Source organism: Panthera onca, chromosome A1, assembly GCF_046562875.1.
Source record: "Panthera onca isolate mPanOnc1 chromosome A1, mPanOnc1 haplotype 2, whole genome shotgun sequence".
Classification (NCBI taxonomy): domain Eukaryota; kingdom Metazoa; phylum Chordata; class Mammalia; order Carnivora; family Felidae; genus Panthera; species Panthera onca.
The window spans coordinates 134,197,713-134,224,423 of NC_138339.1; the positions used below are offsets into that span (position 1 = coordinate 134,197,713).

The following is a 26,711-nucleotide window of genomic DNA, read 5'->3' on the forward strand; positions in this document are numbered from 1 at the left end:
GAACTCCAAGGGCACTCCCCACCCCACATTCACGGACAATCACTGAGGATCCCTCTCCAGGTAGCTGCTAAAATAACCAATCTCATGTGGCTGCCATTTTGACTAAAAAAGAACTTAAGAATTGTGATTCCAAGATACTTGAATACCTTTTACCAGAAAAAATCTCAAAACAGAATGTGGGAACCACCACTCTATTTTACAAAGACCACCTACCACCACCAGTCAATTCACACACAAAAAAGACATTTTAATACATTTAACACAAAACCTAAGATTTCTGAACTTGACAGGTTAACCTCTGAGTAAGGACAGGCCATGCTTACACAGGCTTTTGTCCAGGTATGGTACAGACCATGTTAGTTTTCCTCCCATAACATGAACTGATATAAAATTCATCAGAGAAGTATGTCTGTACTGGCTCTACTCTTGGTTATTAGGCATCAACACATTTTTTCGACTAACTGGCTCTTCCTGGATGGGTATCTTCTTAATTGTAACCGTGTTTTTGACTTTATCTTCCTGGCATTTATTTCCTACAGGACCAGGACCACAGCAGAGAGAAAGCAGGAACTGTCAAGTGGTTTGATCCTAGGTTTGCTATCTGCTCTGTATGTTCTCCCTCTCGGCTCGTCTGCACTTTCCTATCACAGCCTTTCCGTCCCCTCCTCTTTAATCCACACTAGAAACCAACAGATTTCCTAATACTACAGTATCCCCTTGAACAACGTGGACATTTGGGTGGCCATGACCCCCTAGCGCAGTCAAAAATCTAACTTCTGACTTTCCAAACACATATAAAAGCCTACTATTGACCAAAAGCCTTACCAATAACAGTCTATTAAAACATGTTTTGCATGTTTTATAGGTATCATCTACCATATTCTTGCAATAAAGTGAGCTAGAAAAAAGTAAGAAAATCGTTAAGAAGAGGGGCACCGGGGTGGCTCAGTTACGTGTCTGACTTCGGCTCAGGTCATGACATCACAGTGCACAAGTCTGAGCCTCATACAGGGCTCTGTGCTGTCAGCACAAGCCTCCTATTCCAATCCTTTGTCTCCCTCTCTATGCCCCTCCCCTGCTTGTGCTCTCTCTCTCAAAACTAAACACTTAAAAAATCATTAGGAAGAAAAAAAGGCATTTATAGTACTGCATTCTATCAGAGAAAAGCTGTGTAAGTGGATCTGTGCAGTTCCAATCTATGCTTTTCACGAGTCAACTGTTTTTCTATCCCTAATCTTCCTAAACACCACTGTATTGGTTAAAAGGTAATTGGTAGGAAAAATGCCACAGCTAGCTACAGTGGGGCAGTTTATGGCAGACCATTGCTCCCAATGAAAAGGTGGATGAGGTATGTAAGTCCTATATGTAACCAAATTAAAGAGCTGTAAAAGCCAGGAGGGCAAAATGGAGTAACGCTCTGGATGGGGAAAAGCTTTCAGAGTGAGGTGAAGACTTTCACTTGGACCTAAGTACCACCTAACCTTAATTCAGCAACTCGACTAGAAGTGAAGGAAGCTCATTCATTAAGTCCACAGCATCTCCCAAGCAGTGGGGAAATTGTTAGACTTTTCCCTGGGGTGGGAGGTGCTCAGGACCTGTGACAATGCAGACAAGCTGGCATGCCACCTCAGTGAGCCCTGGCCCCTAGGGGACACACACCAGCTCAAGCCATCTTGTGAAGGTGATGCCAGCATGGTATGACCTGGGACCTCCCAAGACTCCAAACACACATCTACACAAAGCCACGCCTTCAAGACTGAGAAAGGTAGGTGTTTTTGCCTAAATCACAAACTCCTATGCTTCAAACAAGAAAAAACTTAGAGCTACACAATCTAACGGATAAAGAGTTCAAAGTAATGGTCACAAAAATGCTCACTGGACTGGAGTGCGTAAACACAAAACATAAAAAAGAACTAATCAGAGTTAAATACAGTAACTGAAATGTCAGACTAGAAAGAAGAACAGATCTGTGATCTGGAAGAGAGGGTATCATAAAGCAAAGAGGCTGAAAAGCAGAAAGAAAAAAAATGAAGATACATAAAAGTGATCTCTGGAATAATATTAAACATACTAACACTCGCAGGGTAGGGGTCCCAGAAGAGAGAGAAAGGAGCAAAACCTTCCCTGACCTGGGGAAAGAAAGAAATATCCAGGTCAAAGAATCACAGCCCAAAGTAAGATGAACCCAAGGAGGTCCACATAAAAAACATAAATAAAATGTCAAAAAATAAGACAGAAAATCCTGAAGACATCAAGAGGTAAACAACCAGTTATATACAAGGGAAACCTCATAAAGCTCTCGGATTTCTCCACACAAACTTTGCAGAAAAGAAGGAAGTGGCATTATAATCACAGTGGAGGAAAAAAAAAAAGCCTACAGTCATGACTATTCTACCTGGCAAGGGTAATAGTCACCACTAAAACAGATAAGTAGTTCATTACCACTAACCCAGGCGTGTAAGAAATGTCAGAGACTTTTCTAAGAAGCAAAGGCCACGGAGATAACACTATAAAGGAAAAAAAATTACGGGTCAAAGCAAACACACAGCAAAGGGAGTAGATCAATCCCTTATACAACTACTGCAAAGGTTAAAAGGCAAAAGTAATAAAACCATATTTACATTAATGAAGGGATTCACGGTAAGATGTAAAATACGACATACAGAAAGGGTGGAGGGATGAGTAAAAATGGAGTTTTTGATTGGTGTAAGTTAAGAGACCGTTAACAGACTGCTATATAGGTAAGGTGTTATATAGAAACCTTATGGTAACTACACACCCAAAACCTCTAATAGATAAAAAAATAAGGCTACGTATAACACAAGAGAAAGTCATCGGTCATAATGAAAGAACAACACAACTACAAAACAACAAAATGTCTAAATGCTCCAATCAAAAGACATAGGGTGACTACATAAAAAAACAAGATGCATTTATATGTGGCCTAAAGGAGACTCATGTCATACCTAAAGACACATACAGACTTTTAAGTCTATATGTCTTTTTTAAATAAAAAAATATTCCACACAAATGGACATGAAAGAAACCAAAAAAAAACTGGGGGAACAATACTTAGACCAGACAGACTTTAAAACAGACGGTAATGAGAGACAAAGAAGGGCATTACAAAATAATAAAGGGATCAATCCAACAAGAGATTATAACAATTGCAAATATAGATGAACCCAATAATGGAAGATATATAAGGCAAAATTAGCAGATACAAAGAAGAAATTGACAGTAAAACAGTAACAGTAAAGAACTTTCCCACCCCATTTGTATCAATGGATAGATCACCCAGACAGAAGATGAGTAAGGAAATGGTGGCTTTCAACAACACATCACACCAGATGGGCTTTATCCGATCTATATAGAACATTCCTTCCAAAACCAGATGAAAACATACTCTTTCCAAGAGCACATGGAATGTTCTCTAGGATCACTTAACAACCAAGAAGGTGAAAGATCTCTACTCTGAAAACTGTAACACAGCCAAAAAAACCTGAAAACTCAAAATATATAGAAAGATATTCCATGCTCCTGGACTGGAAGAATTACAATTGTTAAAATGTTCATACCATCCAAGCAATCTAAGATTCAATGCAATCTCTATCAAAATTCCCATGACATTTTTCACAGAAAGAGAACAAGACCCTGGATAGACAAAGCAATCCTGAGAAAGAAGCAGCATCACACTCCCCGATTTCAAACTGTATTTCAAACAATATATATTACCAAGCTATACTCATCAAAACAGTATGGTATTGGCATAAAAACAGACACACATCAATGCAACAAAATAGCTGACAAATAAACCTACACACATGGTCAATTAAAATTAATTTACGACAAAAGACCCAAGAATATACAATGGGGAAAGGAGAGTCTATAGGATAAATGGTCCTGGGGAAACTAGACTACTGACACCATACACAAAAACTCAAATGGATTTAAGACTCGAACTTAAAACCGAAAGCCATAAAACTCCTAGAAAACAAGAGGGAGTAAAGTGCTTGCTATCAGTCTTGGTGGTGATTTTTTAGATTGGACACCAAAAGCAATGGCAACAAAACCAAAAATGATTCAGTGGGACTATATCAAACTAAAAAGGTTCTACAGAGCAAAGGAAACCATCAACGAAATGAAAAGGCAACCTACTGAATGGGAAAAATCATTTACAAATCCTTTATCTCAGAAGGTATTAACATACAAATATATTAAAAACTTCAAGAGCACAAAAACCAAATGATTAAAAAATGGGCAGAGGCTCTAAATAGTTTTCCAAAGACATACAGATGGCCAACACGTACATGAAAAGGTGCTCAAAACCACAATGAGATCTCACCTTACATGTATCGGTATGTCTATTACCACAAGTCAAAAAAATAACAAGTGTTGGCAGAGATGTGGAGAAAAATCCCTTGATGAGAATGTAAACTGGTACAGCAGTATGAAAACAATATAGAGGTTCCTCAAAAAATTAAAGCATATGATCTATCAATTCCCCTTCTGAGTATTTATCTGACGGAAACGAAAACTAACTTGAAGAGATGTATGCACCCCTCACCAATGTTCACTGCAACAGCATTTACAATTACCAAAACACGGAAGCAACCTAAGCACGTCAGTGGAAGAATGAAGAAATTGTGGTATATACACACAAACACACACACTATTCAGCCATGAACAAAGAAGGAGAGTCTAAAAGGAAATAAGTCAGAGAAAACAAATATTGCATGATCTCACTTATATGGAATAAAAAACAAAAAAACTCACAGATACGAAGAATAGACTGACGGTTAGCGGGGGGGTGGGGGGTGGTTAAAATGGGTGAAGGAGGTTAACAGGTATCAACTTTCAGACATGAAATAAGTCGGGATAAAATATATAGCACAGTGAGTATAGTTAATACTGTACTGTGTATCTGAAAAATGCTGAGAGTAGATTGCGAAACGTTCTCATTACAAGAAAAAAAATTTTTTAATTATGTTAAAAGAAAAAGAGCCTCTTACTTGTCAGGTAGCAATTCTGCGATGAAGTTTTCTACTGACACAGCAATCTGTTTTTCATGGATCACTCCAGTTCGACGCAAACTATCTATCCGTTCCTGGGCGCCCTGAATGACAACGGCACAGGTTAGAAGCCATTTCAAGTTACTCAGTATTCTATATACTAATTCATGGTTACATAAGTAATATATACATCTACACCAAACACACCTATATACCCACTGCATATATCCAAAGAATACAGAAGTATAAACAGTACAAGAGTCCAATCATGTTCTCCTCCATATTAACGTTTACAGAGCACTTTCCATATACACTATTACTTTGGTTGTTACTATAAAATGGATTATTTTTACATTAATGTTCTAATTGGTACTAGTTGTACTAATATGAAACTGTGTGCTACTTCTTAATGTTGATCTGTCAAGAGAATATCTTACTGATAAATCTTTTTTTAGTCCTAGTAGTTTTTATTCAATTTGCTCTTGAGTTATCTAGGTAGGCAATCGTATCAACAGTAAATGTTTTTCCCTCTTTCTTCTTATTTCCTTTAAATATAGCCTTAAAATAAGCACCAAAATGACGGCTGATGTATTTTTAACTGCAAATGGATATACTGCACCAAGATCTATTCAGGAAAATACCATTTATGCAACAAAACTGAGGGGCTGACAACGCTACATAACTCAATATCATCAATACATATCTTACGATACAAAACTACAAGTTAACAATAAGAATGCTGTTTACCTACTTTCATCTGAATTACTTCATAAACAGTGATAAGGGAAGTGACAGGAAATGTCTAAAAAGTTAGACAAATGTGTTCTAATTTTTAATAAAACTTGCCATGGAGAATACATTAACCTATTTTTACTATGGGTAACAGAGCTAAGTAGTGATTAAGAAAAAGTGGTCAATTCTTATCAAATGAAAATTTAAAAGCAAGAGCACTTCTAGAGACAACTGATTTTAGAGACAACAGAAATAAAGAAACTGATAACTACAAGAAAATGGATAAATCAATTTAAGACGTTAGCTTATAAAGATGGATGAAAAAATGTATGAACAAAACTGTAATAGTATCAAGACTGTATTTTTGCTTACTCTTATCTCTCCAGTACCTCACATAGTGTCGAACTACAAGAAAAAATAAAGGAAGAAATAAAGGGTTTCTTAAAAATTTTTATCACTCATGTTAATCTTAATAGTGTAAATTTTCTAGTAACAGTGAATGAGGAGGCACCTATTGGATTTGAAAGAAAATCTAAGAGATGTTATCCTGGAAAATGTAACTTTGCCCCAATTATTCCCCCCAAGAGGAAGTTAGTTATGGTTAAATTCTGATTATGAATAAGTTTAAATAAATGTTATTTTACTGTTAACTCAGTAAAAACTATTAGGAGATTCAGCCCTCTTTGAAGAAGGTATCTCAGCTATGCACAACAAAATATTCCTAGATTTAATGCTTTCACAAAATAAACTTGTTCATTTTTTACTATCCTACCAAATAGGGGTTTATATTTCACAAGGAACACAAAGAGAGGGTTATATCTGCCTCTCTTCTCCCCTGACGTTAAGTATGGCATCTTCTGGAGTCACAAATAAAGACACTTTAAGCAGAGCCCCCATCCATGTTTTAAGAACACATTTTAACTTCATTTTCAGAAGTGTAAGGAATCAAGAATTAGGTACTTTTGAGGCCACAATGAAGTAATGATCTCAAATGGAAGCAATCCACAAAAAGGCCACCAGAGCTTACTGTGTACTCTTAAGAGCTTATACTAAGCAATGTGGTTTAATCAAAATTCCATACTTCTAAAATGCATGTGGATTTTTATCTGTATCTGTTGAATAGAAGTTATAAAACAGTGGTCATAACTATCATTGGCCTTTCCATACAATTAATGGTTGGCATACATGCTTCAGAAGCTTCCTAATTTTATTTAAAAAAAAAAAAATTTTTTTTAACGTTTTATTTTTGAGACAGAGAGAGAACATGAACGGGGGAGGGTCAGAGAGAGAGGGAGACACAGAATCGGAAGCAGGCTCCAGGCTCTGAGCCATCAGCCCAGAGCCTGACGCAGGGCTCGAACTCACGGACCGCGAGATCGTGACCTGAGCTGAAGTCGGCCGCTTAACCGACTGAGCCACCCAGGCGCCCCAAAAGCTTCCTAATTTTAATTACGGCAGGTTTATTTCCTGAAACACTCTCGTGTGCTTAAAGGAAAAGCTGGGTTTAGTTGAGAAAAGTCATTTAATTAAAATCTGATGGAGAGTAAAAAATCTGTGTTGAAATTTTAAATTCTAGGATTCTACATTACTTTTCTTCTCATTAGCTCCCTCTACTGTTTGTGGGGAAAAAACAGTTGATAAATTTATGAAGGATTTTCCTATGTATCAGTTTCTGTGAATTTTGATTTTAAGCTGCTTATTAAAGATTATGGAAAAGAAATCTGTATGTCTGAAGGGAAAAAACCAATAATAAAAATGAATCTGTCAAACACACAGAAAAATCACAACACACTGAGCTATTAATATTATCTATTAATATTATCTAAAAGATGAAGCTTTTCTTGAAGAAAAAAATTTCCATAAACCTTTCAAAAACAGCACCTAATGATTTTAAGTATCTTCTTTTGAGACAGAGGGAGCACGAACAGGGGAGGGGCAGAGAGAGAATCCCACGCAGCTCTGCACTGTTAGCACAGAGCCCGATGCAGGGCTTGAACTCACGTGAGAGAACCATGAAATCGTGACCTGAGCCAAAAACAAAAGTTGGCTGCTTAACTGATGAAACCACCCAGGCACCCCAATTTTAAACCTCTTCTGTGTAATAATATTTGACATAACAAAATATTTCAGACCCATGTTTTAAAAACCATGAAATTTTGAGTTATAGTCCAAATATCACATGGTGATTTATCTTCAAAAATTATTAATGACCTATCGAGCTGACAACTGTTGTCAGTCCTTTTTCAGTATTGATGAGAACAAACAAGATTTTACTTCATCATTATGTCATTTGTATTCCCAACACTGAACACAGTAATTTGAACTGTCCCTTCAAATGACACTCCAGAGCATTTTATGTTCTGGGGCGATGTACTATATGAACATTTAGTGGGGAGGAGGTAGGTCTCATTTCCCAAAGGGCAAGAACAGAGCCTCTCAAAGGCTGAAGCTGAATTCCTTAAAGCTCTTGGGCTCTCCTGAGACCCTGCAAAATGTTTGTGTCTCCACAGAGGTACTTCTAGACCAGTCTTAAGACCACTGTGTGGCTGTGGAGGTACAATCAAGGGATAGTGATGGGTGGGGGGCAGCTAGAGTGCTCGTATGAGCTTAAAAAAATCTCTAAGCTTCTCATGAAACCGATAGGACGTTAAACCAAAACTGAAAGCAGATCCCACAATGAAAATGTCTTGTGTATCAGACTGCTTACTTGAGAAAATTAATAATTTTAAAAACATACCCTAGAATTTTTAGTTCTGATGTTTGCAGTTCAGACATCTTGATAAAACTGTTAGATACTCACTTTGAAAAGCACCAAGCACTTCACATCTCTGAACCAAACCAAAATTCCTACTCCTGAGGAACTTAATTCTTGTGGGGACACATTCCGAAACACGAATACAAAACAAAATGACACAGTGTATCAGAAGGTGCTGAGAACCACAGAAATAAAATGCAAAATGCAGGACAAAACAAGGCAGTCAGGACAGGCCTTGCCGTGCAGGCAAGATGTGCGTGAAGACTTAAAGGTTTAAAGAGCCTGCCAAGCACATATTGGAGGGAAGAACGTCCCAGACAGAGGAAAGACCTAGTGAAAAGGCCCTACAAAGACAAGCAGGCCAGGCAAGTATGAAGAGCAGCAAGGAAGCCACTGTGACTGGCATGAGTGAGTGAGGGGACGACCAGGAGTTGTAGCACCAAGAGAAGAAACAAAAGGCCACGTCAGCCAAACTGTGAGGGGCCGTGGAAGCCACTTAAGGAACGTGGGCTTACGATGAGTGAAATATAAAGTGTTGAAAAAGAGAGTGATATGCTCTGATGTATGATATGAAAGGATTATCTGGCCACTCTGCTGAGAATGACCTAGAGGGCTACAAGGTCATTACCCTGTCAGGGTAACCATAACAGCTGGATGGCCTACTCAGAGAGGATGGCAAGATTCCAGCAAGGCACTGCAGTGGCGGTAGAGACGCGAGAAGTCAAATGCTGGCTGGACACACCATGAAGGCAGGACGAACAAGATTTCTTCATAAACTGAACATGGGGAAAGAGAGAAGGGTGACTCCAACATTTCTCACTGGGGAAGATGGAAGGATAGCGCTGCCATCAATCAACAGAGATGGAGAAGGCTAGGGGCAGACTGGGAGGAAAGAAAAGCAGGTGGATGTTTGAGGCACTCAAGTTAAGATGTTGAGAAGGCAACTTTTACATAAATCTAGTTTACATGAGAGGTCTGTGCTAGAGACAGAAATCTGAAACTGTCAGCACACAGATGGCATTTAAAGCCATAGGACTCCATGAGCTCACCAAAGGAGGGAATGTAGATAAAGACAAAATCATCAGAGGGAACCAACAAAGGAAGCACAGGGGAATGAACAAATAGTGAGGCGGGGGAAAAACATGTGGAACCCCAGAAGTGAAAAAAACATTAAAGCCTAAGTGTCTCAAAAGCTACAGACGGGTAAAACCAGACGGAGACCACTGGTGACCTGGACAGCATTCTCTGTGGGGTCAGGCTGATAGCCTGGCTGGGCTGAGTTTCAGAGACTATGAAGGCAAAAATTAGAGATACAGGATTAGCAACTCTTTGGAGAAGTTTTGCTGCAAAAAGAAGCACAAAATAATAAAAAATTAAGGTGATAGATGATGAGTTAAATGAGGTAAAAAATTTTGTTAAAATTTCTTTGGTTTATTTAAGGTGAGAAAAATATTTGCATGCTAATGACCTGTTCAGTATTCATTTGCTCTTGCACGTCTATATGCTGGTGGTAAAAAATGTATGAGAGAAAGGAAAGGATTGTTGGAATTTTAATGTTTGAGCGAGAGACAGACAGAGCATGAGTAGGGGAGGGGCAGAGAGAGAGAGGGAGACAGATTCCGAAGCAGGTTCCAGGCTCCGAGCTGTCAGCACAGAGCCCGACGTGGAGCTCGAACCCACAAATCATGAGATCATGACCTGAGCCGAAGTCGGACGCTCAACCGGCTGAGCCACCCAGGCGCCCCCGGATTCTTGGAACTTGAATCCTCGCTAGCTTAAGAAAACCAGCTCTAGTTCACTGGGAACTGGACAGGTTTTACACAGACATAGGACAAGGTTTTGAACTGTAACAGGCCAGAAGACAAACTATAAAATTTAAATGGTGGTGTGAGTATGCAGTGGTGTGAAATTTCTCTTTAAAACAAGTCAATTCTATCATCTGCCCCTGCTACAAAGTTGATCACAAGATCCTCTTCCTTCATTATGGAAAAAATAAGACCGCGTCTTCCTTTTGATATTAGTGCTAATAAGATTTTAAAAGTTTCTATACACTGAGGAGACCCTGAAAAACTCTGGTTATACACAGGTATTGTACCTATAAGGTAGGTGCCAGGCAGTCAGATCTTTAAGACAAAGGAATTAAAAGGATGGAGAAGAGGAAGAATCAAGGCAAGGAAGCTAAGAAAAGCTTTCCAGATGACTGCTAAGTCCCTTCACCAAGTACAAGGCAAAAGGGACATCTGTAGGGTCAATCGAGATAGCACCTGCCTACTGGCACCCCATTAATAGTCAGGAAACTTTCAAATATATTAGACTTCCCCAAACCATGAAGAAATACATAAGTATAAAGTATTATTTACAGTGAAGTAATAAAAAGCTTAAAGAATTCAAGAGATACTATAATTTCAGTATAAAATGATAAATTACATGCTAACACTGGGTTAAGATCTCTCAGCACTAACTATTCTTTGTGTTCTCCACGTGTTTCCTCCCGTCCCATCATCGAAACCTACCCTTTCTTTAAAGTAAAACTACACAACGGTTGTCTAATTAAAAACCAAGATGATCAATATTTCAGAATGTAAAAAGCCATTAGCTCCATAAAGACCAAAGGATTACTATCAGAATTCTGAAAAAATTAGCTTCCAGTTTCTATATACTGAAAAAGTTTTCTATTACTCACTTTTAACCCAGCTGCATACCCGACCGGCTGTGGGGCAATATTGGACTGTCCAGCTTCCCCTATCACCACAGCTAAGCCAAAGACCTCCTGGAAGGCATCTCGGACGGCGGCAACTTTCACTTCTTTATTCGAGGTCACTACGATATCCAGTTCACCTCCAGATTCTACCAAGAAAAAAATTTCAACTCCAGATTAATGAAATTGTCCTAATCATTGTCATATGGTAACATTACATAATTATTACTAAGCTCACAAAATAATGCAAGACACAGATTATAAACTTCTTTATAGGCTGAGGAAGCAAACTAAGACTGATAAGACCTTGCCAACAGTAACATAACAATTTTGCAATGATGTCAGGATGCAAACCTAGGTCTCTCACACTCCGAAATCCTCTTTCACTACACCATCTGCTCTATCAGACACACTTTCACCCTCTAATCTAACAGCATCTTATTCCAAGTGCTTGGACGAAAACTACCAACTTTTCCTGACTTTTAAAAATGAGCATTTAATGCATTACCTGAGACAGTCTAATCTGTAGGCGGGAGATACTGCATACCTTCTCAATGTTCTGAACATCTCATCTGCCACAAATAGAGCACAACAGTTGTTTTCCTATGAAATGCTGTTCCAGGGTATATTAGTAGATCCCCTTAAAACAGCCATTTTGTGATCAAACAAGCTTGAGAGATGCTCTACACATTTCTCTCCTAGAAATCCACAGGGAGGGGCGCCTGGGTGGCTCCGTCGGTTGAGCGACCGACTTCGGCTCAGGTCATGATCTCACGGTTTGTGAGTTCAAGCCCCGCGTCGGCCTCTGTGCTGCCAGTTCAGTGCCTGAAGCCTGCTTCTGATGCTGTGTCTCCCTCTCTCTTTGACCCTCCCCCACTCATGCTCTGTGTCTCTCTGCCTCAGAAATAAACATTAAAAAAAAAATTTTTTTTAAAAGAAACCCACAGGGAACATTAAGAGTCTCAGAAAACCAACAGTTAAAATTCATGGCTTTAACCCAGTACTTTCCATACTTTCCATCTGTTCATGGACTACTTATTTAGCATCTAATGACAGCTCCTACAAAGTCTTCCACAGATGTCAATTTGGGAAATAATGTTTTACCAGCTATGAAAAAAGTTTAATTTTCTATTATGTTGCTCTATTAATTTCACAAGATTTCATTTTCTGGTAAGTTTACACTTTGTATAAAACACATTGCCATTTTTAAGGCTGCAAATCACAATGGTTTTCCTGCTTTAACAAAGACACACACCTGTTATGCATAAACTTGTGATACCATGAGGATGCTGGAGTTCCAAGTCCTTCAACTAACTGAGCGATCACAGAAATTAAATACGTGGCTTGTGGAACCCAAGTTACACATTTAGGGTATGTTACAGAAAATGAAAATGAAGGCTGTTATTGACAATAAGGAATGTGTCAGAGTTGTAAAAAAGTTCTGCACTCAACAAGGGCTGCCATGAAACGTACTTTTTATCTAGAAAATAGTTTACATGGTGAGTCAACCTTTTTATCCTACGTCTCCATCATTAGAAGAAGAAAACAGCATATGCCATAAATAAATGGGTTATCTAGCTATAAATTGTACATCTATTATTTCCTAATATGCAAGCATATAAGGAAATGGAAGTACCAACGCATATAAAACTTGAAATCTAAAAAGGCAAAGAGCAATATGAAATAAAAATTCTGAAACATTTTTAATATATCACTTCTAAAAAGGGTGTACCATTTACACAGGGTAATTTGATAAATACACCTAATTATTTTTTTAAAACCTTAATCTAACATTTTGTGACATACTGAGTTCAAAGACCTATTTCTAAGCACTGCATACTTTGCCACCTGGCGTTAATGGCTATCACGAACCAAATACAAAGATCAAGAAAGCGGTTTGTATTGTAAAATATTTTGCCCCAGAGACAATGTTATGGTATGCCCTAATAAACATCTTGTGGAACAGCTGAAAATATTTTCAAAACATCTGGGCTTTTTATCATGAATCTTTCTTCCTATTTAATAGGATGATCCACAGATCCCATCTGTACTAGAGTTTCTTAAGTTACTAAAACCTAAAAGCATTGAGTCTCATAGGAGAGAACAAATACACTTTTTTTTCTAACTTTTTCTCCATGTGGCACCTATCTCTTGACTCTAGCTGAGTACTTTTCAATTAAACTTCAGCTCAAAAGGCTTCTCAGCCTTTTTTTGATGAGCAGTGCCACCTTTAATGACGACGAGGAAAGTAATTTTAAGAATTCAGGAAGCTAAATTGTGTTAAAATCCATTTCTAATATTCTTGTGCCTTCTTGATACAAATGAAACTGTAATGATTTCTAGAATATTTCCGTAAAAATTTTTTTTTTGAATTTTGTTAGAATGGTCTTGCTTTCACTGTCACTAAAGAGTTGGCTTTTTCACATCAGTTTTACTGCTTTTTATAGTTAACTGATTAAGACTATATATTACGTTACGATATTTGCTGGGAGACAATTTATTTGATATTTTCCCCTGCAACCCGACCCCTTTCGTTTTCTGCCTTTTTCATGATGCCACGCAGACCACTGGCCTGAAGAAAAGCCCAGGATGTGAGGGCTGACTTGATTAGCTTTGTCACCTCAGGGCAGTCAATGAGCTTGTTTTCACGGAAAAACATTTGCCACCTCAGAGGGCTTGTTGTTATGGTAAAATAACTGCTTTCACAGTCTAACACAGTACCTGTTAAAATAGCAAGAGCTTCAAAGATACTAATTGCTTTCCTTCCCTCATTCAAAACATGAGCTTGCGAAGAATATATATGATGCATTAATTATGTCAAACTTGATTATTATGAATATGTGAAATCAGTATCTATGACAGGGTCCAATTTCTAAATCCTCTGGCAGTTACAAACACAAAGAACAATTCAGCTGATTTAATACTTGATTCAATTTTCTATTTCCAGAGAAGCAAAGTGGCTAAGTGTAAAATCAAATTGAACATGGGTTCAATCTAGCTCCACCAAATTGTATACGACCTACGATAATAATCTCTCCTAACCGAGATTCTTCACCTCCAACTTGAAGAAAATACTTACCCTGCAGAGGTCTTATGACAAGTACTGCCTGGCAGAGCAACCACTTAATAAAGGATACTCATTACAATTAGGTCCTGTCCTTTGACATTTACTAGCCAACCACCTAATATCAAGACTCCTGAAAGCTACTAACTTTTTCTTGCTACTCAAAATCTCTGTTCAAGTACCTGGGGCATGGCTCTGGCTTTTGTTATCTTTAATAGAATTACTAATAATTGGTCACTGATCCTGCTAACGATTATGCTTGTTCACATTATTAGAACAGGTACCTTCAAAATTAAACAGCATAGAACATGTATGTCTATGTCACCTGTCTGGAGAATTCTTGGTAATGGGGATTCAAAGGTGGTTAAAATAACTTCCCCAACAGACCTGGTAATCAGACATTATTAGTAAATAGATCAACTCCCTCTAAAAATATTCCCAGGGTAAGCACAATCACTTAATTAAAATAGATGAAGTGGAGAATTATCAAAACCAAATATAAACAAAGCATCATTTCAAACGTCAACAGTGAATAAAATACAATTCACACAAAACAATACCAACCACATTTACAATTAAAATACACTAACTGCAATTAAACTATACTATACCAATTCATATGGGTTTTACTCCTCCCAAAGTTGATTCTGTGGAGTTTTCAAAATGTATCTGTGACTAAGAAAAAGTTAAGATTGCCAACGCTAAGACTTATAATCAAGAACATAAGATCTCCAATGATTACAAGACTATGGGTCACAGTGAGTGGCTGACAAAGGCATATACTTTAAAACCATACAGCAGACGCAGCTCTATCTTAAGTACATACTGATATAGGGAGCCATGCCAGGGTCCAACGTTGTAATCATACTTTCTACCGAATGTTTTGTTTTGTCAAGCACAGATTTCACCATGGGATTTCCGGCCACACCCTGCACAAGACAAATTAATATATAAATGCCCATTCTAAGTACAGAACACCTGACGGTGGAAGAAAACTTTTTGGAAGTTTCTGATACATGGTAGACCTGTGATTTTGTAAAATGTAAGAAAAACATGGTTATAGCAATGTCAAATTGCTGTTAAGATTTCAAAATGCTTACCCTCAATTTCTCTTCTTATCGCAGACCCACAGGAGTCTACAGACCACACTGGCCTGTATATCCACATGTGTATGTATTCATTCATTTTGTGGATGTATATATTCATACATATTCATTTTAGACACACACACACACACACACACACACACGGTCATTTCTCTGTATGTACATATTCTTATTGCATTTCATTTCCACTTATTTATATGAAAGACTATGCAAAACTTATCCATTAAGGTCCCAAATAAAAAGTGTAATGAGACGTCTCCATAAACTCATACTTGATTCCCTAACCAAAAAATAAAAATAGTAATGTTTCTCACCCTTATTCCCCACAAGTTACCTATTAATATGTATTACTCTGCTATGTTCTACTAACGTTTCTTTTTTCCTGCTTCTTATTTGTTGCATTCATCCCCAAATTCTCTCTTTTAACCCAGACCCATTCCTCTGAATTCTTACAACCACACTATTAAGCAGAAGGAACCAGGTCTGAGTATTCCCTTCTTATGTATACTTCTCCCGTGGTAAGAGACTTCTAGGGAGAAGTGCCTCCTGAGATGGCATCTGACTAGCAGGCTTTTCCAATCTACCACTGAACTAACTGGAATCAGAAAAAAGTTGAGTTCATAACACATGCTATTAACAAAGGAAACTAGTAGTAATCCCTATATAAGGAAAAACCTTTAAAAAGTACAGAAGGATTTAAAAAAAAAAAAAGGAAGCTTAGAAAAATACCATCCCTGTGTAACATAAAGCTCAAATGTAGTAAATAAGTTAGCTACTTACCAATTTAAAAATATGTTTAATATATAATTAAATTGTAGCCAAACTCTCCACAGAATACTGGGAGAAACTCTGTCAGAGTGATTCCAAAATTCATTAAGAGAAATAAATGCAGAAGACTAGTAAAACAAAATTCTTAAGAGAAACGTGCAAACTTATAAAATTAAATACTGATATATCACTGCAAAAGCAGGCACTTGGAAATGACCTTTCTATCTTACTCATCAATGAATATTCCTAATCTCCAAGAGCACAGAGTCAACTTTCAATAAATAATAGTATAATAATAAACAGAGTCAATAATAATCGAAATAGCGAGGTACTATTGCAGGGGCAGGCCAAACAGTGGAAGAGAAACAAGTCCCGAAAATGACATTAACACACAGTTGCGTAATTAAAATAAAGATGACATATCAAAACACTGGGATACGATGTTGCCAGAGTCGAGTAAGTAGTCAGAAAAAAATTAAGTTTGACTTCTACTTCATGTAATAAAGTATCAGCAACAATAAACTGGTGGGTATAAGAAAAATGAAACCATAAAAGAATTAGAAGAAATCACAGAAAAACATTCATGATATAACGTGGTGGTAAAAGGTCATTTTTAACATTAAAACAATAAAAAAAACATAACACTGATATGAAGAACTTCTGCAAATTTAGATTTTGTGTCAAAAAAGGATAATATAATTTAAATGTATGATAAAAATAGAGAAAACTGCAACATATGATGGCATATAATAAAACATTCTTACTACATTAGGAGCTCTTATGAATTTTTGTTCAGAGACGAAAAATCATCCCAATTCAAAAATGGGCAAAGAAAAGGACTAGAGACTTAAGAAAAAAAAATACGATGGCAAAAAAATCACATGAAAAAAATGTTCAAATCTGGTAACGAAGAAATGCAAATTAAAACAAGGTATGTTTTTTATTTATCAAATCAGAAGAAGTTGTATTTCAAATTCATAATCAGTGCTGACAAACGAAAAATGCTGGGACAGTCAGACATTCACTCTGTTCACTCTGACATTCATCAGAAATTAACCTCAACAAAACAGAGATGACCACTAAGATCTGCCTACAAGCATGCTCATCACAGCTGTATTATAAGAATTACAATTGAGAATACTAAAGTCCATTAGCAAAATATGGGAAATAGGGGCACCTGGGTGGCTCAGTCGGTTAAGCGTCCGACTTTGGCTCAGGTCATGATCTCGCGGTCCGTGAATTCGAGCCCCGCGTCGGGCTCTGTGCTGACAGCTCAGAGCCCGGAGCCCGTTTCAGATTCTGTGTCTCCCTCTCTCTCTGACCCTCCCCTGTTCATGCTCTGCCTCTGTCTCAAAAATAAATAAATGTTAAAAAAAAAATTTTTTAATAAAAATATGGGAAATAAATGCCACGGCATGAAGGGCAAAGCAGCCATAAAGAAAATTTCTGAAGAGTATTTATGGCTTGGAAGATGTTCCTGATATGTGCTACATAAGGACAAACGAGACACAAAATAGTGTCCACGTGTCACTACCCCATTTTGACTTTAATTTTAGAAAAGATCTATCTACACAGATAAGCACATAAAAAGGATTGAGAGAAACTATAAAAAATTGGTCACAAGACTAAAAAGAATTTTTACTTTTCCTTATATCATTTTGTTCTTTAAAAATTATTTTAATGGCCATCTAATAATTTTAGAATGAAAAAGCTCAGCCTAGTTTTTCAACTAAATACCCCTTTACCTTAATAAAACCCCAGAGTCCGCCAGCAGATGCTTCATCCTGACCTCTACCAACTCTGGGATCTTCTTGTTCCTCTGGAAAAGTAATGGCTGATGTGGTTCCAGGTCCCTGTGCCAGAGATGACAAACTGGCTTGCTGAGTAATGGGAGTCGGCAAAATACCTAGTAAATGGCAAAAATTTCTAATATGTGTAATTTATTTCATAAACTATTTCCTGTAAAAAGATGTATGAGATGAGTAGCTCAAAACAGCTTCAATAACGTGAATATATACTCAGGCATTTCTTTTTTTTTTTAATTTTTTTAATGTTTATTTATTTTTGAGAGAGACAGAATGAGCCAGGGAGGGGCAGAGACAGAAGGGGGGCAGGGGACAGAGGATGGGAAGCAGGTTCTGCAGTCAGCATGGAGACTCAGGTGGGGCTTGAACTCACAAACCGCGAGATCATAACCTGAGCCAAAGTCCGACACTTAACGAATTGAGCCACCAAGGCACCCCTATACTCAGGCATTTCAGGACTGAGTTATATACTCCAAGAATCACCTAAATCTTTATGAAATACAAATGGAACAAGATTCCAAAGAACAAATTTCTTTCCCTTTCTGTAGACATTTTTATGAAGTGTCCCGAAAATGGACCAAATGTATATCAAAAAGTACTTCCTATTGGCCCTATTTAGCACTTGGATGTGGGCAGCTATAATTCCAATCCCTTTAATGCATAAAATTAATTGATGTGAGCACCCAAGCCTATCATATAAAAGAGTAGGACAATGAGTACATATTCCATGTGCTCTACTTGAACTCAAAATAGAAAATTCACACATTCATGGACATAAGTATTATACTGTACTAAAAATTCTGTTTGTAAAGGTAGATAAGCAGAAACCTTGGTAATAAAAATCACAAAAAAGAAGCTTCTTTTTGTAAAAGGAGAAGTAACAGGCAGAAGATGACAAGGCTGAAGTTTGGATACTGGCTTTCAAAAACCATTCGGGGAAGACAAAAAAGTAGGTATAACCAACTTAGAAAAGGAAAATGGCCCAAGAGCACAAACTTCAGGTATACATGAGCTTTTATTTGGTTCTCAATTTTTACCTGGCTAAATAAAACTATTTCCTGAACCATTCTGCCCATATAACCTTTCAAGTAAAGCTTTAAGAAACTCTCGAATTTCACCCTGGTATTTCTCTGTAAGAGAAACTGCACTTTATATACTAAACATGTACGTTTTACAACATATTAACTTTAGCATTTACTAAGTTAACAACAGCTTTATTTTGATAGTTTAAATGTCAGTGGGGCACCTGGGTGGCTCAGTTAGTTGGGCATCCGACTTCAGCTCAGGTCATGATCTCATGGTTCATGGGTTAGAGCCCCGTGTCCAGCTCTGTGCTGGTGGCTAGGAGCCTGGAGCCTGCTTCAGATTCTGTGTCTCCCTCTCTCTCTGTCCCTCCCTGCTCATGCTCTGTGTCTCTCTCAAAGATAAATAAACATTAAAAAAAATTTTTTAAAGAAAAAAAAAAGTCAAAACACGAGAACATTCCAGAGCTTAAAGAAAGGAGCTAAAAATAATGCAGCAAGAAATAACAAAGTTAAAAAAAAAAGTAATACAGAGACAGTGCTGAGGAGAAAGTGAAATGGTACAACTGCTTTGGAAAAGTCTAGCATCTTCTCAAAGCCAGCAATCCCGTGCCTAGGTATATACCCAAGAGACATGAAAACATGTCCTCATGAAAACCTGTACACCAATGTTCATAAAAGCAGTATGCGTAACACCAAAAAGTAGAAACAAAACAAAGTTCATCAACTGATGAAATAAAATGTGGAAGGAATATCCATACGACAAACAACAGAGTACAGAAACATGCTACATATGCTAAGTGAAAGAATCCTGTCACAAAAGCCACACACTGCATGATTCTATTTATATGAAATGTCCAAAATAGGCAAATTCGTAGAGACAGAAGGCAGATGAATGCTTCCTTCGGGCTGTGAATGTTGGGAGCAAGTCAGGAGTGACTGCTAATAGCAATGGGGCTTCTTTTCGGGGGGGCGGGGGGGGCGGTGTGATTAAAAGGTTCTAAAACTGATGATGGCGATGGTTGCAGGACTCAGTAAAAACTCTGACAACCACTGAATTGTATATTTTAAAGGGGTGAATTATATGGTATGTAAGTTATTTCTCAATAGAACAGTTATTAAAAAACAACAACCACACACTTAAACATTACCTACAGCCATTTAATTCAAAGTATCAGTAAGAGAGGATTACCTGTGACGGGAGGTGCAGAGAACGACGGCATCAGGGGTGTCTGGGGAGCTCTTCCCGCATGTCCCCTTGTAATGTCATAAGCCGCCCCAACAGAAAACCCCGATGTGGGAGGACCAGAAGAGGGTGCAGATAAGAGCGTGTTTGGGGCAGAAGATGGAGGAGGGAAGTGGGACAGAGGAGGGCTAGTGAAGGTGGCAGCAGGTGCTGGCGAACCCGGAGGTGGCACGGAGGCAGCAAGCGCTGGGACAGAAGGGACGGGTGAAGGCGGCACCAAGGGTGCAGAGGGCCTCACGGGAGGGACGGGCGGCTGGGGGGTGGCATACACGTGCGGCGGCAAGGGTTGTATGGAGGACACATTTGGAGAAGAAAAAGAACCGGTTGCAGCTAAAAAAACAGGTGGGGAGGGGAAAAAAAACAGAAGACTGAAAATGCTTTCGCTTGATTTTCAAAGTATCTTATCACATTTTTCTTGCAAAATCTAACACATTAACAAGCCATAAGTGAGTATTTAAAATGTACAATTTGAATTACACAACAAATACGACTCAGTGCAAATGACTTTCAGCTCCCTTACGTAAAAGAGGCAGCCATATATAATTAAGTTACAGTCCCATTCATAAGCAGATCTTTGTGTTTTCATTCATTTTGGATGTATTTTTAATAAAATAGAGCTGTTTTTCACCACTGCTAACTTCAGCATAAAAACCTACATACTGGCTCAAAAATTTTGGCCAGAAAGTTAATCATCAAACCCACAGAACATGAGACAAAACCAATACGTGCTTCTTAGGATATTTTTAATCATAAGAAGATGGTTTAATATAGTCAGTATAAATACAAAGAACAAAACTTGACCCAAAGCAAAACATAACATTTTCTACCTGCGGGCTTAAATAAGAAAGGCTCCTTCCTTTCATCCTGGCAAAGATCACAAGAGTTGTAAACATGTAGTCTTCTAATTGACTCTGAGAAAAGTTAAGTGTCTTCACCGCCCTCCAGACACACTAGACACTCGACAGCTTCATGTACCTGAAGGAAGGGGGGTTGAAGACACAGCAGCCGCGGCTGGTCCTGCAGGATGTGGAGGAGGAGTCCCGGGCGGGGTGGTCTCTATTCCGCTCTCTTCCATCATTTTTCTTCAGTTATGGTTTACTGTAAAGATATAAAATTGTAGTAAATATTACACTGTAATCAAGTGTACTTCTAGAGAATAATTTTAGAAAATAATCATCAAGAGACAGAGATCTGTGTTTGCTACTTATAATGCCATTTATTTCTACATAAAGGATCTGTCAAAATTCCTAGGAAAACAGTCTGTGCTTATGTTTAACATTCAGATAATATGGGACATTTTCATATACTATACTTTGTAATTAGGAAATAATTTGATGTTAACTACCCAAAAACTTCAAACAGTAAATTACTAATTCTCTATCACATGAATGTATGTAAGTCTTATATCTAGATTCCAGTCACTGTTACATTTAAATTAAAAATGAATTTTTTAAGCATTAAGTATTACTCAGTATTTTTTGAGGGGGAGGGGACAGAATCTTAAGCAGGCTCACACCTAGCCTGGAGCCTGACACAGGGCTCATTCCCACTACCCTGAGATCATGACCTGAGCTGAAATCGAGAGTTGGACACTTAACCGACTGAGCCACCCAGGTGCTCCTATTATTAAATATTCTTAACATTACTTCTCTCCCCATAATGTATTATGTGGGCTATTTCTGTTAACATGAAAATAAAACTGAAATGTGCTCCATTCCCAGTATCTCTAGTTCACATCTTAGGGCATCTTTAGTAACTGTGAAATGATATGTTTCACGTACTGGAAACATTAACTTCAGCAAAAATGTTATACAGTAACTAAAGAGCAGGTCTGGGGCGCCTGGGTGGCTCAGGCAGTTAGGCTGTCCGGCTTCGGCTCAGGTCATGATCTCACGGCTTGTGAGTTTGAGCCCCGCGTCGGGTTCTGTGCTGACAGCTCAGAGCCTGGAGCCTCTTCAGGTTCTGTGTCTTTCTCTCTCTCTCTCTCTGCCCCTCCCCTGCTCACACTCTGTCTCTCTCTGTCTCTCAAAAATAAATAAACATTAATTTTTTTTTTTTTTTAAAAGCAGGTCCTAAGACAATAATGAAGTACAAAATATGGGAAAACGTCCTTAAAAATGACAAATTTCCAAGCTTGTCTCAAATATAAAATCAAAACTTCCAAATAAAACTTCAGAATTTGCTTTTGATGTTTCTATTCATTTAACAAATACTCAGTGAAAGTCAACTGTTTGCCAAGCATTGTACTGGTGCCTGTGGACATACAATGTATGCAGAAACAAACAGGATACATACAGTCCAGTAGGAGAGACAATAAAATAATACCACCCATGTGCAATGAACTGAATTATGTGCTCCATGGGTAAAAACACAGTCTTGAGAGGAATATGATTCTGAGTTGAAAGGGAGGAAAGACAATCACATATAAGCAGAGATCTGAAAGATATATAGAATTAAGCAAGGGAAAAGAACTAAGGAGAGCAGATTCCAGACAAAGTGAAAATACAGGAGGTAAACAAGCCCTGTAAGGGAGGGGGACAAGACAAGTTCAAGAAAATCCATGTGCACCGAACAGAAAAGAAGAATGAAGACTGGAGACACAGGCAACAGCCCACACCGGGGTGAACCTTATACACCAGGTCAAGGAGTTGGGGTTTTTAAGAACAGAAAATCATCGTACAGCATTCAAGCTGGAGATGAAATCTCTGTCTTCTGTTTTAACTTTTTAAAAGAAGTTTTAGAGGCACCTGGGTGGCTCCAGAGGTTAATCGGCAACTTCGGCTCAGGTCATGACCACAAGGCTTGTGGGTTCGAGCCCCACACTGGGCTCTGTGGTCACAGCTCAGAGCCTGGATCTGCTTTGAATTCTGTGTCTCCCTCTCTCTCTCTCAAAAATGAATAAGCCTTAAAAAAATTTTTTTTAATTAGATTCAAAGAAAGATGCAAAATAGACCAGAGTTCTTGGACTACCCTACACTCAGCTTCTCCAGCAACAGCATCCTAACTGTGGTACAGTGATTAAACCCAGAAAATTAACATTGGTTCAATACTAATAACTATAGATTTTATTTGCATTTTCACCTGTGTGTATGTTTGTGTGTGTAGTTCTATGAAGTTTCATCATCTGCAAAGACTCATGTAACCAACACCACAATCAGGTTACAGAACTGTTCTATTACCCTAAAGAAACTCCCTCAGAGTGTTCCTTTGTCGCATCCACCCACTAACCATAAGCCGTGGCAACCGACTGTTCTCTATCATTTTCTCATTTCATGAAATGTTACCTAAATAGAATCATACAGCATACATTTTGAGATCAGCCCCTTTTTTTTTTTTTTTTTTTTTTTTTACTCAGCATAATGCTCTGGAGATCTATCCAAGTTGTTGGCTCTATCACTAGGTAGGTTTTTTTAACTGCTGAACAGTATTCCATTTTATAGATGTGCCACAGTTTAGCTACTGGTCTGCTGAAGGATGTATTTAAAGCTAATTCCAGCTTTTGCCGATTCATATTTGTGTCCTAAGTATGAAAACATTCCTTTGACCACAGTATGCAGACAGGGACAGGGGACAGTCAGAGTAAATGCAGAGAGACTATTAAGAAGGATAGAAGTGGTTCATATAAAACTGGTAACACTCTAGACAAGTGGCTCTCACGTGCAGGAGGAAAAGAGGATAATCCTGCCTCTCACAGTCATTTGCCAACGTCTGAAGACCTTTGTGGTTGTCAGAACTAGAGGGACTACTATCATCTAGTAGGTCAAAGCTAGAGATACCACTAAAGATCCTACAATGCACAAGACAGCCCTCACAAGAAAGAATTATCCATCCCCAAATTGCAAAAGTGCCAAAGGTGAGAAGCTCTGGCCTAGACACATGTGATGATACGGGAGATGGAGGAGAGTGGGTCGACTGAAGAACTGGATATGGGGCAGTGGCAGGAAGAGGCATGACTTGCACAACTGCACAGATGTCTACACCATTCACGAAGACAGGGATACAGGAAGAGGTCAAGGTATTTGTATGACGTCTTCTTTCTTGGGAAGGGGGCATTGTGCAGTCTTTAATACTGGACACGTCGAGTTTCAGCTCCTTGAAACACCCAAATAGAGACATGTGACTTGCTCTGCGGTTTCAAAGTAAGTGGGGGTGGGGATGTCTTCAGTTTACTGATAGCCTCTAAAGTCATGTTCTGGAATGAGGTTACCTAAGAGAATACCGTGAAAAGAGAAGATGACCCTGTCAATCCTTGAAAAATAGTCTGGCAGAAAGAAGATGAGCTTACTGAGAAGAGGGAGACGACCAAAAAGAAGAAAACCAGGAGACCATAGTGTCCAAAAGCTAAAGAAGAGTTTCAAGGTGGGAACAGGCAGCAATATCAAATGCTGCGGAAATGCCAAATACGATGACTGATGTCTGAAAAATTCAATGGCTTGCCCAAACTAAGATATGAACACAGTGACAGCGATTTCCATGCAGAGTGGGGCTAGAAGGCAATTTCAACCACAATGAGTAGAAAGTGAGACAGAAATACACACTTTCAAAAAGTATGGTTGTGAACCTACAGGAAACATCTATGTCATTAAGAAGGAACGGGGATCAGGGAGGCAAAATCCTTTCATTCAGTACCTATACACCTAAGGGCAATAAACTCGAACACAAATGGCCTTCTGGGGACTTTATGACTCCTTGCGAAAGCTACCTCTTTTCATCTCCCCATTTTCTGTTGGTCATTCAGTCTCCTCCTACAGGTGCTGCCAAATGCTTACACTGGCTGGTGGAAGTCAGGTTTAAAGATAATCTTGATCCATAAAACTAACGAATGTGTTGGCAAAATGACCTATGCAATGAAAACAATCTATAACCTGCAACAAAAGGTCAATTTTTTTCAGTCTTTAAAAGATACCCTATTTAAGAAACAGCTTAATGACAATACTGGATAAATGCTGTGTGCATAAACATGAACCCTTCTAAAGAAAAGCTATCGTGACAACAGTGAAATGTCAAAGTTGATAAAGGTTTTAGTGCAGAAGTCTCAGCGTAAGAAGTATTATTAATGTATTAACATTAAAGAAAGTGATGAAAATGGCTTAGAAAAATTGAGCCCTCAGGCTTTGGCCAGACCCTCCTCTTCCAATTTGCTTCCCATCAGAGTTTTCTGTTAAAAAGTGAATGCCTACTTATTAGAATACAATAAAAGAAATGGAATAATGCAGCTTTGATGATAAAAGCATTAAAAGCCATTACTGATGTTTTACTAGCACAAAAGACGGTCTCCACTAACAGACAAAACAGTGCCAAAGCAGGATGTGAGTTTTGCCTTTGCATTCTCAGTTGTGAGGCCAAAATAAACTTCCATAAACGTTAAGTGAATGAAATAATGGCCGTACAGGAGAAAGGCTGGAATGCCAAAATGTGTCACTTTCGCGGGAATGTACACGGTTTCTCTCAAAGTACCTACTTTGAAATGCAGAAATGGATATATCACTCGGCCAATCTAGAAGAGGAGCTTTCCTGCAAACTTGCCTAAAGACTTGGCTCCAGGGAGAAACAAAGAGACAGCAGAAGGCAAACACCCTCTGGAAAGGGGCTCGGTCCGACTGGAGAAACCTAGGGAAAACAAGCTACTTCCCAAGGGCGGGCCCGGGGTGTGCACCCCAGAGCCGAGAGAAGGCCGAAGCTGCCGAAATCCTGTTCCTGGAGGCAGCGGCCTCCCCGCAGGCTCTGCCACGTCTCCAGGCTGGGCTGGGCCGGCCTAAGGTCAGCGGGCGCCTGCCGCCGGTCCCGCTCCCACATTCAGCGCTCTGGAAGGCGGAGCCAAACGGCCAGGGGCGCCAGTCTGGGTCGGCGCCCCGGAGCGCAGGGCCGGCACAAGACCCACAACCCGCACTCACAGGGCTGAGCGCGGCAGGGACTGCTGGCCTGGCGAAGCACACTCGCACAGTTTACGCCCGGACTCCACGACAGCAGGGCTCCGACGCGACCCTAACCATCTCCGGGCGCCGGCCGGCCCGCCCACCCGGCAGGGACTGCGCCCGTAGGCGCCCGCATCCCATCCCGCCGCCCGCAAGCACCCGCGTCGCTACCAGGCTGACGCTCACCTGGGGGGGGCCGACAGAGCGTCTGCGTGGCAGTTGAAAAGCGCGGGACGTGGAGTTCGGGGTGCTAAGAGTAAAGCTCGGAGAAGACCACGAAGACGCCGGCAGGAGCTCAGCGCCGCGCGTCCCCGCCTCCAAGATGGCCACCGGAGGCGCACGCCCCTGCGGCTGCCACGTCGACCGCGCGTCGCCCCGCCCCGTCCGCTGGGAGCCGGGTCTCTCCTCGCCCCGCCCCGCCCCCCGCCCGCCCAGCCCGAGGACGCTAGTCAAACCCGTCTGAGTACCTCCGACCTAAGGTGCTGCTGCTGGCGGGGTCTCGGCGCATTCCCCCCAGAAACGTTCTTCTGTAGCACGGTCATGCTTTCCACTCCACATCCCCGCACCTGAGAACGGCACCCCCGTTAC

At 39.4% G+C, this 26,711-nt stretch overlaps 2 protein-coding genes across 5 annotated transcripts in view; one reads left to right on the forward strand and one right to left on the reverse strand.

The window, feature by feature from the left end:
• LOC132682458 (uncharacterized) overlaps nucleotides 1-829 on the forward strand; it is a 67,576-nt gene extending 66,747 nt beyond the window's left edge. For both annotated transcript variants that reach the window (XR_014137491.1, XM_078451380.2), the window contains one exon: nucleotides 540-829. Coding sequence is in view for 1 of the 2 variants with exons in the window: in XM_078451380.2 (XP_078307506.2) it covers nucleotides 540-586 (47 nt within the window). In the remaining variant the exon portion in view is untranslated. The remainder of the gene's footprint in view (nucleotides 1-539) is intronic.
• PRRC1 (proline rich coiled-coil 1) overlaps nucleotides 1-26,456 on the reverse strand; it is a 36,849-nt gene extending 10,393 nt beyond the window's left edge. The window contains exons 1-7 of one of the 3 annotated variants that reach the window (XM_060637894.2): nucleotides 26,310-26,456; nucleotides 21,184-21,306; nucleotides 20,155-20,538; nucleotides 17,881-18,041; nucleotides 15,088-15,190; nucleotides 11,183-11,346; nucleotides 5,013-5,116 (exon numbers count right to left, since the gene is read on the reverse strand). In XM_060637894.2, the coding sequence (XP_060493877.1) occupies nucleotides 5,013-5,116; nucleotides 11,183-11,346; nucleotides 15,088-15,190; nucleotides 17,881-18,041; nucleotides 20,155-20,538; nucleotides 21,184-21,286 (1,019 nt within the window). In that variant the 5' untranslated portion in view covers nucleotides 21,287-21,306; nucleotides 26,310-26,456. Of the gene's footprint in view, nucleotides 1-5,012; nucleotides 5,117-11,182; nucleotides 11,347-15,087; nucleotides 15,191-17,880; nucleotides 18,042-20,154; nucleotides 20,539-21,183; nucleotides 21,307-25,669; nucleotides 25,798-26,102; nucleotides 26,274-26,309 lie in introns of those variants that run through there. The other 2 variants (XM_060637895.3, XM_060637896.3) reach the window with 2 other exon arrangements.
• Nucleotides 26,457-26,711: the final 255 nt, after the last annotated feature.